This window comes from Triticum aestivum, chromosome 1B, assembly GCF_018294505.1.
Source record: "Triticum aestivum cultivar Chinese Spring chromosome 1B, IWGSC CS RefSeq v2.1, whole genome shotgun sequence".
NCBI classification, from domain to species: Eukaryota; Viridiplantae; Streptophyta; class Magnoliopsida; order Poales; family Poaceae; genus Triticum; species Triticum aestivum.
In genome coordinates this window covers 375254797-375268575 of record NC_057795.1, presented here as the reverse complement: position 1 = coordinate 375268575, position 13779 = coordinate 375254797, and the positions used below count along the sequence as shown (strand labels likewise).

The window sequence follows — 13779 nt, the reverse complement described above, 5'->3', positions numbered from 1 at the left end:
ATTGATATCTCATTGCCTTATGCATAAAAAAGCTCGAAGTGTGGATCTCAAGTATAGATCTATACCCTTGACATATGTACGAAAATGCAAACAGTATGTATTACAAAGTAAATTGTAATTGAACAATGATTTAGTATAAGCATATGATGAAGCTAATCTCGATGGTACACAACATCTCCCGTTGCCACCCTGCGTAAGTACATACTAAAACAAAACAAAAATTGCCACGCTACCATTAATAGAGTGATTGTGAATATTTAGCATGCTAAAACCAACGGAGTTAAAAATAAAAAGGCATGTTAACTACAACAAGCTTAACAAGCAACCACATAGCCATTGAGTCTGACTTTGATAACTAAACTAGATAGTGCATATTTAAACATCACGTTATGCATAACTGAAATAAACATAGCATAGTTAAACATCACGTGGCATCAGCTACTAGAGAAAGTAGGGTAATTAGCTAAAATGAACTACTACTCGTCGTCGGAGATGATCACGGACTCCTTCCCCTTGGAATACCCCTAGGAACACATGGTTGGTGCCCTCCCCGTTGGCACACATTGGTTCCTTCCCCTTGGAAGACCACCCTCATCATAATCATCATCATCATCGAAGCAAATGTGCTCTTCCTCCGTGAATGAAGAGCCCGAGCTGCCGGTAGTTACTATTATATGTATAAGACATTCACCTTCTTCTACACTCAAAGACATGAATACTCCTATTGCTACAATCAAGAGCATATTTTGATTCACCATTAATCCATTATAAAATATATGAAGATACCATGATCAGCAAAACCATGAGTCGGGCCATGATTAACAAGTTTAGAAAGCTTTAGATAAGCATTCTCCTAGCTTCTGGGTGAAGGTTGCCATCTCCTGCAGGAGTTGAGCCATATTGGAGAAAGGAAATAATTTCTGCATAAATCTATCAATACAATTCTTCCAACTATCAATGCAATGGTACGAAATCCCATCGAACCGATCATTGGCTTTACCTTCCAAATACCACCTAAAAAGTTCTGATAGGGAGAATTCATGTGACACATCTTTCTTCATGAAAGTACCACAGAGAGAATCAAATGTCATAAGATGTGTATAAGGATATTCTAAAAAAACTATGTGTATAAGAATGTTCATCAATGTGTCCTGAAAATGTTCTATCCTGAACTTCGAAGATAAAATCAGCATCAATAGCAAAATCTTCAGCATAACTGGTAGGAGTAACAAAGGATATTTAATATGAATTTTTGATGGAGCACCAAGCTCTTTCAAAGTTTTTTGCATTTTTGGATTTATAGTCATCTCTGCAAATAAAGCGTTAAGATCTACAGTAGAAGATTTGTCAAGTATTTCTACAAGTTTCACAAGTCTTCCTTCGGGAATCTCTTGAGGTATTCGGGCAAATACTGCCTTCCAGAGCCCGTAGTTAACCTATGTGAAATAGTGAGCATCTACAACAATAATGCATAAAAATTAGTCAAGAAACTAACACTCGGCACTTAAGTCCCGGCCAACGGCGCCAAAAAATAGTGTCCTCCAAGTGCACAAGGCTGGTTGAAGAACACTTTTGTGAAAGTATTATCCCAATGTATATTGTTTTCAACGAAGAGCGCAGGTGAGCGTTATTGTGGGTGTTTCAGTCGCATTGAGGTGCCACTAGTCTCGAGTGAATTAACTAGTTCGGTATCTGCAAGAATGATGATGATGATGATGAAGATGACGACGACGATGATGATGATGATGGGAAAATGATTGTAGAGAAAAGTAACAAAACTCTAATAAGAATTGCAGTAAATAATATAAAAGTAATTAACTAAAAGTAAATGGTGTTTCCTAAAAATGGAGAAGTTAGACCCGGGAAGGTTAGATTAATTGTGGATGGTGAATGTTCCTTTAGCAACGGTTATGTGCCGCTAACCTTCATACTAATTGTTTTGTTGGCGGGTCACCCTTGAATAGCCAAACTCCTCTTGTCGGGATTGTTTGACTCTATTGTCCGCCTTTCGTTACCATCATTCATTGTCAGCTCGGCAGTTAAGGTTGTTAGACTGGCCAACGCTTTAATCATCATGGCTTTTTCTTGCCCTCCTTGTTGATATCAACAACTATCACCTGGAGGTCGCAGATTCATAAGACAATAGATGTTTACATATGCAGGTTTGTGGATTATGTGTCTCGACCTTAAATTGGACAACAAGCATTATACATGCCATAAGTAATCAACCTAGTAACCGATCATCAACACAATCTCACAAATATATCCAGATAAGAATTAACCATAGCCACATTTCACCAATCCTCTACTCCTCCCACGCCCGGGGGAATTACTCGCACATTAGAGATAAATAACAACCAAACAAAATGATCAAATGAAAGGGGATCATCTTTGTATTACGTAGTTTAGCACAATGAGATGAATGATTAACCAGATTGTGATATTTGAATCAAAGTACGAATAGAATTTACAAACCCTAGCCTTACAGGTTGGAATCTCTCTAATGATAGTTTTTTCACTGGAGGAATGGAGGATCATGTGACAGAGGAACATGGAATGGATCTTGGTGAAGTAATTCTCCTCTCGGTCTCTCTTTCTTTGCTCTGGTCTCTAGTTCTGCCTCCTGTGTCGTCCAGTTCAAAAACTTTTTTGCGTAGATGCATGACTACGAGCGCTCCTCCGCATGTATCAAATCACATGATATAGTCGATGATAAGCCTGCTGAGGCTACCAGACAGCGCTCCGGTCACCGCGACATGCCCGGTCCGGCCACCCATGCCACGGGCATCCGGATCATCGCTCTCATGATCTCTGTCTAGCTCACGAGCTTATGTCATGCCTATTTGGCTACCGGGGGTGCCTTTATGTAATAGGACCGAGTTACACATGTCTGACTCAAACACATATATAACCCTCCGCTAATTACAAGTCTAACTGCAGTACAACTCGTACGCATAATATTCGACACATATTTTAAAACTCCACCATGGCAAATATGACCTCGCGACCTGGAAGCTGTCATGCGCGGATCTCTGTGTACCTTGGGCTTGAACCGTTATTCATGAGCTCCGCTGCTACTCCCTTGACATCACATGGCTCCACCACCAACAGTAGTTCCTTCTTTTCTTCATGATAGTCAAAGCTCTCGCGGAAATTAAGTTCTTTTGCACTCTTGTTTTGTGTTCCCAATCCTCCAGAATAGAATATCCGTCCAATGCCATCACACATCGATCATAAAATCACCATGTCCGACAACATTGATGTATCGTCACCCCGGTAGCCTCTTTATTAATCCGCGTGAGGGTAAACAACTCGCATACTGGATACCACTTATAAGATATTTTTTTAGCTCACCGTCATTTCTATTGTTAACCGCATGCCTGGACTTGAAGGAACTTTTTGTTACCTTTACTCATCTCGGGTCAAATTCACGGTTCCCTCGTCCCTTTTTCCGGATAGTCTTTTACATGCCTCATGCCTCATACCTCTATCACTCGTCTCATTCTACATTTGTCCCCCATATTTTGCCATGTGCATCGAACGCTACAAAATATATGATCATGTGCTCTCTTAAGTTTTGATATTTTTTAAACTTTCCACCACTTTCTCAGATTCTTCATGGTCAACTCTAGCCCACCTTCAGATGTGCCCACCTTCAGATGTGCCCACCTCGATAGACATAGTCACGAAATTGATATTACCACTTGCCAACATGGCTTGAGCCTCGTCTCCACACTATGTCTGACCACCGGTGTCCTGGTATGTCGCCGTGTCTCATGCTTACAGCATGTCTAGCCTTTATTACTGTTTAGGCTTTGTTGTCCCGATCAAGTATCTTGGGTTGCTAACCCAAATCACCTCAACCCCCACTTCACAGAACCACCGGCTCATCCTTGAGCGTTGTCGAGTTTTATGTATCCTTTGAACCACGGCCCGAACAACATGCACGTCGCTTTTCCCATTGAAATAGGTGTTGACTCTCTGATGTCTTACAATACAGCCTCTCCATCAGTCGGCTACACCTTCAATATGTATCCATGATAGATGATCAGTACACTCTCATGCCCGTTGACTTCAAGCACCCGTGTGTACACCACCTTGAGTCAACCCCGCTCCATCGCCATGATGAAGCTCACAAACCCTCAAACCATCGCCAACACGCTTGGAAGTCAATCAACATCAACATCACTCATATGTCGCCGTCGCTAAAATCATCATTGTCGTCGATTCTGACCGACATCCTTGTCGATCCGCCAAACTTTCCAAGCCACTCGACTTATACATATACGTCTAACCCCAGCCGAACATGTCCGACTGCAACCAAGCTCCACCTCGATCATGTCAGCCAAACACTCAATTGGCTCTCCGAAGTGCCGAGGAGCTCTCAGCGAGTATGTTGAGGTTAGACAGTTGGACAATGAGGCCATCGAGCAATACCGAACCCTTGAACAGGGCAACAAGGGCATGGGCAGCTGCGGTCGTCGGAGTACAAGCAATACCGGTTGACACTGGAGACACACAAATAAGTTTCAACTAAACAAAATTATGAGCTTGGCATTCAGTCTAAAAATGATCCAGAACAATGTCAATAATAGTTGCAGTCAAATCTAAGTCCCATTTCCTATTGTTCCAGGTGACTTTAGATCATGAATAGAACAGTTCAACACTATAGTCATCTAAATTGTTTCTACTGATTTTATACATGTTCACTGTCTCCAATCCCAAACAATTTCAACAAATATTTGACAAGATACAAAAGAAATGCTAACTACTCATCGTCTCATCCAACAATGATAGACCAAAATAAACAAAAAGAGGCATATCCGACGACATGCGCGTGTTGCCAGTAAGACAGTAGTAGAACTTCTCAGGAATACAGAAAGGAAGATTCAAATATTTCCCCGGCAGTATGTGCTTTTTCCATGTCGCAAGTTGTATTTCGTGGTGATTATCAGCCCATGTATCATAAATTGATGTCTAGTCGGCTTGTCCTACTATTGTTTTTGTCAGGAATTGCCGATGACGAGAATCTGTGGTATCTGTAGTTCTCCGCGGAAGAGGACATTGGCTGCTGCGGAGAGGGAGTGAGCGGTAGAGCTACGTTCTGCTGTGCAGATAGTGGGGCGACACCGTTGTATTTGTACCTCTGCCCGCCATAGCTGCAACAAGGAGGGAAATAAAATGTGTCTACAAGATGGCCTGACAAATAGCCAGTCGAATGCATTTCAGATGAACAAGTACAAAGATAATATCAATTCACCGAGTGCACTAGCCTGCTCTTAGTAACACAAAAAAAAAATAAGACAAAGAGCTCACCTTTTCCTTTTGAACAACTCCTCATCATTCATGGTTTCTACAGGAAGAATGGTATCCCCTCTGGGAGTGAGAGACCATGGGCTAGGGGCAGGAAGTTCATTCGAGAAATACCTCCTCCTTATCAACTGAAAGATAAATCTCAACAACATTAGTAAATAATCTTATGTACCAAGAATTCTTATTTGCTACTCAAATGGAAAATTATTCTGTTGCACAAAGCCACAAACCATGCGGAAGAACTTAACCACAGCTTCTTTATCATATCTTGCCTCTTTTGCAGCCTGCATCCAAACGTCAACATATCATTTGCTAAGGCACTAACAACATCAACCCCAACCAGTACATAAATAATGAGAGCAGAGCAGAACATTTTATTCAGAGTCATACTGCTAAAGTCCACCGCATTACAGTAAAGTTCTTTTTTCATGGAAATGTAAAGACATCACATGAAAGATGTGACTAAGAGCACATTAGAATTACCGTGAGCAGACCAGAATTGCCAGGGAAGCTATCCACAAGTGGAAGTTCTTCACTCGATGGAAGTAGGCCTTGCTTGTCAACCCATTGACGAGCAACATCAATAAGATTTCCACTGCTAACTCTTCTACCATCTCTTGGAGCAATGTCTACTTTGTTAGCAATTACTAGGTAAGGAACTGGAAGGCCTCCTGGACCACCAGACCCAAGAGGAGCTGAAAAGGTCCCAGACTCAGCAACCTCAACTGCCCACTTGCTCAAATTTGTCTTTGTCTTCCTCTGAGATAGGTCATAAACAAATATGACACCTGATGAATAATTATGGAGAAGTGAATACAGGATCTGTATTATCTGGTGTACTAACACGGATTTGTAATACCTAGTTGCTATGGAAAACTTGAAACGCATATCTGAAATCACTCGGGCACAATAGAAAGAATGCATTGATTCTATCAAATTGAGAATCAGGAAATGTCATACTAAAAGAAGTTGCTATCTACACTTTGTGGTGATAAGAGATAAGACAGTTAAATAGGAACACCAGAGAATGAATTACTGAAGTCGCAGAATCTCAGAAAGCTCAGCAGTTGTGAGTTAAACAGCTAGTAGCAAATATGCAAATTTGTCACTGTATTTTATACGAGAAATTTGTTGTTAATACTGGTTGAGAAGCAAATAATATTAGAAATGTATATTGTGCCATATAAGATGACTGAACCAGATTAGTAGGGAAGCAAAGGCCAGAATATTATATTGGTATAAAGAGAATGGTGTACCATTAATTTGTGAATAAAAAAGTGAACGGCAATCTCTGTAGCGATCGTGCCCTGAAACATCCCAAAGCTCAACAAAGAAGTTCCTTTCAGCATCACCGACGACGCTATTAGATGAACTCCCTGGGCTTCCGTAAGTAATATGCTGAAACGGTTGAGTAAACAATTCTATCAGAATATACTGCTGAAATGACGGAGTGAGCACACTGCATTACATACTTTTACATCAACTGTACATCCAATTGTTTGGGTCGGTCGAGCAATCGCAGAACCATGAAGAATGAGACGTGCCAATGAAGATTTCCCCACACCTGGAAAAAGAAAAGAAGGAAAATTCGTCATGTCCATTAAAACTAAACAGTAACAAGTTAAACTTCTACAAACAGTACTTGAGCATCTCTACAAGTTGATCACAATGGTATGCGTTAAGCAGTATTAGTATTGGTCTAGGTTTCTATATGTACTCATTGGTCTAGGTTTCCTTACGTGTACCCCAAGTCTCCTGTACCATATATTCTCCCCATGGGCTATGGTAATACAATCAAGTTGCTCCTCTAGCATGGTATCAAGAGTCAAGGTTTAGTACAATCAAGTTGCTCCTCTAGCATGGTATCAAGAGTCAAGGTTTAGAGTTTATTCCAGACACCGCGACTCGTCCTCCTCTCTCTATCGGTTTCTTCAGATCGGTCTTGGACGATCAATATATTTTCGGTCTCATTTCGATTAATTTTCCTCTGGATCGATCTCATCCTCCAACCGTCAGCAATGCCCTGGCCAGATCAGACCGCTGCTGGGCTGCCTCCTCTGCCTAGACCGGAGCTCCCCCTCCAATATAGAACCGAATCCGGCCTCTCACGCCCGTCCATCTGCTTCCCTGGCTTCTGGATCAGCCCCATCCCCATGCGCATGTCACCTTGTGCAAACGCCCGACCGGACGCATCCGGCCCCGATCGAAGCCCATCCCCCCACTGCTCTGGTTGGATTGGGCGGCCGAACCGTAAAGATCCAACACCTTGTCCACGCGTGTCTGTTCTCCATCGACCACCGTGTCAATTATTCAGACTACGGTATCATATATTCAGACTGGGGTGTCGATTATTCAATTACCGTTTCTCTAGATCTACCGGTCATCGTCTCTCCGCGATCTACGTTCGTTCGATTGTCCGGATTGGTTCTGGTATGATTACCGTTGTACCAGTGTACTGCTGTGGCATCTTAAGAGTCCAGTTGTCTCCTAAGCTTAATCTAGAAGTATCCAGGGTGTGTATGCGTCCTACTAGAAGAGTCTGTTTGTGGGTAGAGTCCAGTTGTCTCTTAGATGGACCCAACTTAGTCGAGTATCCAGCGTGTGTGGAATTACTGTTTAGAGAACAGTAACATATCTAAAGGGTCTATATAAGGATGTATCCCCCTGTAAGGAGGGCAAGCAATGAAATATCTAGTCCCTGCCTGTGCTTCTCTTCTAATACCTAATTCCCCATCCTTTCTCCACTACCCCTCTACTGTATCACGGTGACGATCCTTGCGCCAGCGAGTGCCCCGCCATACAACCTCCATAGCAAACATCGGCTGCAACATCTGGTATTAGAGCTAGCCACCATGGCTGACGATGCGCCTGAAAAGACCAATCCCAACGAAGATGTGTTGGCAGCAATTGCCGCGCTGAGCAATAAATTCAACAAGGAGTTTGCACCTCTGGATTCGCTATTCAAGTCACTAGAGCAGAGCCCGGGGGTGCAAGGAGGAGGTGGTGGCATCTTGCAGTGGCCTCCATCCTTGCCTTTTCTGAGAGGCAGTATAGTACCTAATCTGGCTGCCAACCTGGTGACAACGACGACATCCACACCCTCAATTCTAACACAACAGCAACTGCCCTGGTCCCAAGAATCATCTCACAGGACACCGGGCCTGCAGACGATCCCTCCCAACTCACAGCCAGGATTTTGGTTTCCTCAGTCGATGCCATCCAGGTCCTCAAATTTGCTGTTCTGCAGGGTCCACAAAATTGCAGATACCACGGGTGTGCATCGATGCCACAAACTGGAATTTCGCACATTCAATGGCAATGATGACCAGATGGTCTGGTTGAATCGGTGTGAACAATTTCAGCTCCGCATTCCATCCCTATTCTGATGTGCGGGACTGAGGTTGTCAACAGAATCGTTTCCATGTATCTCCATTGCCTAACATGTAATCATCCTGGTGAGTGGATTGAGTGGTTTCCATGGGCACAATCTTGCTATAACACTAGCTTCCAGCGTTCTATCAAAACCAGCCCTTTTCATGTGGTTTATGGCAGGACGCCTCCATCGTTGGTGTCATATGAGCCTGGCTCAGCACATGTGGAGGCGGTTGTGCGCTCCCACGTTGAGCGGGATGAGTTCCTAAAGGAAATTCATGACAGGCTTCTCCAAGCTATAAAGGAACATGACACTTAGCACCGCAGCCTTGAATTTGCAGTAGGAGACTGGGTTTGGCTCAGACTGCACAACCGCTAGGCAGCATCTCTAGCGGTCAAAGCACATGCTAAGTTAGCACCAAAATATTATTCAACTCTTGGAGAGGATTGGTGCAGTAGCTTATCAACTACATCTACCTACTGGTGCATGTATCCATGCATGCTGCACTATTGAAGAAATTTCATGGAGATCCACCCGCATCTGACCCAGACCTTCCATTGACCGAACATTGGCGTGTCATTCTAGTACCAGCAAAGGTGGGAGCAAGTACGCCGACGCCAAGACAAGTGGGAAGTTCTAGTGCAATGGCATGGTTTGACAACAGTAGAGACCACCTGGGAGCCGCTGGATAAGTTCAAGGAACTTTATCCGGATTTAACTTCATGAACAGCTACTGGGGGCGTGCTTATAAAAGAAAGAACATGGGACCAGCTAACATGCAGGAATAGTCAGCTCTATCCAATATGCAGCTTGAGCAAAGCTGCTTCCACGAGACAACTACGTCGTCCTTCTCCAATTATCTTCATACAGAGTTGAAGATTACCTGGTGCCGGAGTCTCTGTAGAGCGGGAGCAGGTCCGTTGTAGGCATGAGGGAACACGGCGCTGGGTAGGAGGACCGGGTAGACGACTTGGATGGGCCAGGTGCCATGGAATACCTGATGGGCATGTTGGCCTCCAAGGTGTACGATGTGGCCGTCGAGACCCGCTGGAGTGCACCCACAAGCTCTCCGAGCGCCTGGAGGTCAACCTCCATATCAAGCATGAGGACCTGGTAATTAATCACCAACCTCGCAGCATCCCTTTCTGAAGATGTAGCTTCATGCTTTCATTCGCTGTCGCTTCAAGAAATTTTTTAATTTCCAATTGCTTCCTCTGATAGAACTTCCACAAGGGTGGGCTTTGAGGAGGTTTACCTTGATTATGATGTTTAGATTGCTCACTCACCCTGGTGTTTGCATGTTCTTGTCGTACTATCCCATGATAGTCAAGGGTAGCCACGGATAAATAGTCAGAAACCCTGAATACGTGTATCTTGTAACACTAGCTATTTCTAGCTACAATACTACAAAATAGATGGTGCCGTGATTCAATTTCAAAATGGTGCACACATTCAGGGTTTTCTTCATTCGTTTTTCAAAAGTTGTCCCTTGATTCCAAGCGTGGGGGGTGGCAGCCGTGAGCATGTCGCCGTGTGGGGAGGCAGCCACGCCGCGGCCACTCACCTCAGATACTCCCTCCTGCAGTGGGGAATGGTGTCGTTGATGCGGAGGACTCCATGTCGGGTGCTGCGGCGAGACGGTCAACAGAATACGGAGACATGCCAATGAGGAGGCGTGGAGGACAGTGCCCACGACTACATCACCAATAGACTCGGAGGAGGGTGTTGCACGTCTCATCCAGTGGAAAAGCACGCTAGAAGCCACCAAGGAAGACCGTCGAACAATCCCTAACCCTCCATCGAGTCACTGCCACAGCGACGAGACCAGCGCCAGTAATCGCCGCCACCACCGAGTTGTACAAGGTGCGCCCTGGTGTTTCCCAGAATCTTTCCTGCCTCCTGAAGAAGCCTCATGGCATTCCGGCAGCGGTTTTTGTCCAAGTGAAAGGGCATCCGCCCCTAATGGGGGTTTTGGTGTTAATGGCAATAAAGATTAGATGACTAACTATGTTCCGCACATGTGTCCAGTTTACACATCAACGGAAATGAAACATATGGTTAGTTGGCGACCCCACAAGCTAAAACGACAAAAGAAGACGGCACGCCAAAATCATATACACCAACGATTTCTCGTTTGAGTCATAGGTACGTCGTACTATTAAGAGGGGATTCGCCATGAATTTTGTGTGGGAATCACTAAACAAATCAAAGCCAAATACACCCACATCCTATGAGAGAAAGAGCGCTTAATCATCCCCTGTTTTGCTGTTGTTTGTTCTGTCTGAACCAAATCGGAGTATCCGACCTTTGTCGGACTGTCTGACATGGGGGTCCGACTTTGTCTAGGGCTCTTGATAAAGTCAAAGGAAGTTACAGTCCTACTTTGGTCGGACTGTCCGACTTTTCTGGACAGCAAGCATAACGAACAGATTTTTGGTGGACCTATATAAGGCACCCTTCTGCTCCAAAGGAGGGTGACAACTCCATTATTCTTTCCTCCAATAATACAAAAGCTTAAACCTTCAATTCCTCTCTCTCTCTCTCTCTCTCTCTCTAGCCACTCAATCTAGTCCATATTTTAGAGAGAGCAAGAGGATCACCCCTACAAATCCATCCAATCAAAACTCGAGTTTGTTGATTCTCCACATGATCCTAGCTAATCTTGTTACTCTTAGTTTGTGGGGAACCCTAGACGGTTGGTATTTCCCGGGAGCTTCCGATTCATTGTGCCTCAGACTCGTTTGTGAGGATTTGGAGCTCGCCCCAAGAGCTACCCCCTAGTGAGAGGGAACTTGGGCATTTGTTGACAAAGGTTCTCAGAGACATAAGGTGAGGCATTCGTTGTCGTGGGAGCATTCGTTGTTCCCCGCCTCTCCAGCGGAGATTAGCACACCCCCAAGTGTGTGAACTTTGGATTACTCATCGTCTCCATCACTTTCGTTGTTTATTACTTGCTTGTTTGACTCCTTGTGTAGCTTGCTAGCTTGTTGTAATGCATCGTGTAGGGTGTATCACCTAGTTGCATATCTAGAGAACTTACATTTCTGCACTAGGCTCTAAACGCAACTAAGAAAAATATTTTAATTTGGCCGTTGCCTACTCACCCCCCCCCCCCCCTCCTGACATTTTAGGCATCTTTGATCCTTCACCAAGGCTAGCAGCCAAGAACGCTTCTTGATTTTGGGGGCAGGTGGATTCTTGGACATGGCAGTCAGCGGACTTGCTCCGGTCTGGCTCCATTAGGCTGGATGCCGTGATTGGTGCAGGAGCTAGAGACGAACCCTTGTTTCAACTCCGGCTGGGGCTCTGCGCTCATCCACACCAGCACCATTGGGATGCAGCGAAACACCATGGACAGTTGCCACGCCGTCTATGACGTGGACTTCCTCCAATCTGGCTCCATCACAGTAGACATCGTGGAGGCCGTGGTTAAGGAGTTGGAGACGGACCCTTGTTTCAAATCCTGCCAGGGCTTCACCCTCACCTGCAAAGGCACTATCGAGATGGCGGCCAACATTATGGACAGTTGTGGCCGCCACCACAATGCCGTCTTCAGGTCTCCACCGTCAAGAACCGCGTCTTGCTCACTCTGTGTGCTATAGTTGTGGTTGCCACTTTCAAATGTTTCATTGGCCTTATACATATCACTTAATAATCTGTTTGATTCATTTAGTTGCATTATCACCTTGTTCATGTCAGCTGGTGTCTGCTCCATAGCAAAGCACGGGTGTTGTGCTAGTAAATCCTAAAACTAAAAAGGAGCTGCCGTTTGTCCATCCATTCAATATATATACAACTCAAGGCAGAAGAAACCCACACCACATTTAGAATCGGCACACCAGGGTTATGAACAACATCTATCAAGGCAACTGCTAAATAGCCCCTAAAAATAAATCATGTTCAGTTGGTTGGTAAATATAATATAGACAGATTTTGAAACCAGTTTCGCCCGTCGTACCAAAGTTAAAGTTTTGCTAAAGCACGTCTAAGTCATATATCCTTGATTTTACGCAGAGATTCGTGCGGGTATTTTTTTTTTTTTTCATTTCCTTTTTATGTTTGATGATTGAATCACTTAGATGTGCAATAACTCTAGATGTGCCCTACTAGAATTAATGATAACATTCTCGTGCTAACGTGTAACTAGTTGAACGCCGTGGTTCTCAATCCGTACCATCAGGCCTCCTAGAGCGTCCGAACATGTCCCATCCTAGGTAAGATACGAGTTCTTAAATCGGAAGACTGACCTGAATCGCCGACGACGAGGACGCGCACCTGGCCGTAGGGCATCCCGCCGTTGAGGTCCCGCCCGCTCCCGCTCGCGCCGCCGTCCCTCCAGAACCTCATCTCCCCCGCCAATCAATCGAGCAGCGGCAGCTGCTGCAGCAGCACAGAAGGCTAGATCCGCGGATCCGGAGGAGGCTGTATCCGCATCGATCGGGAATGAAGGAAGGAATGATCCGAGTTCCGAAAGCAGGAGGAGGGGATTCAGATCTTCGATGGAGGCGAGTTCTCTAATCCGCTCGGGGGATCAGTGTCGGCGACGGCTGCCTCTCCTCCTCCCTTGCTGTCGTGGCTTCCTTTCGCTCGCTCTGCTGCCGGTGCTCTGTCGCGATGGCCGATGGGGGCAACTCGCACATGGACTCCGGTGCGGTTGCAACCGCACCGGGTATGGCTGGTCCACGGCCGTTGGATCAAACGAGAAGGTTTGGACTGAAATGTTTGGCAAACTATATATACAGGTGAAACTTTCGAAACTTGTTACTAGGTTTATTGTCCCCTTCGTACCATAGATTCAACTGATGTTAGTGCATGCCATGAAAAATTATATTGTTGAATTTGTATTTGAACATAGCTTTTAATAAATATTTTTTCTTCTATGTATAATTATATCTTATATTAGTTAAAAATCATGGTCAAAATATGACCCTAAATACGAGGACTAACAAATTAGGACGGAGATAGTACAAATTAAGACCATAGTTGCATTTTTTTTCTCAAAAAACTGTACATAGGCGCGCACACACTCGCATACCTGTAGGCACACTCATTAGTGCATGTACAATACCTGTAGGCACACTCTCATACTTTCG

The 13779-nt window shown here is 44.6% G+C and overlaps 1 protein-coding gene across 1 annotated transcript; it reads right to left on the bottom strand.

Moving 5' to 3' along the window:
- Positions 1 to 4527: 4527 nt before the first annotated feature.
- Positions 4528 to 13360, bottom strand: LOC123125427 (small GTPase LIP1). The gene is made up of 7 exons (XM_044545924.1): positions 12934 to 13360; positions 6786 to 6877; positions 6570 to 6711; positions 5797 to 6101; positions 5544 to 5597; positions 5317 to 5441; positions 4528 to 5159 (listed from the first exon to the last, which is right to left on the bottom strand). Exons 1-7 carry the CDS (start codon positions 13031 to 13033, stop codon positions 4964 to 4966), a joined length of 1014 nt encoding a protein of 337 aa, XP_044401859.1. The 5' UTR covers positions 13034 to 13360; the 3' UTR covers positions 4528 to 4963.
- Positions 13361 to 13779: the final 419 nt, after the last annotated feature.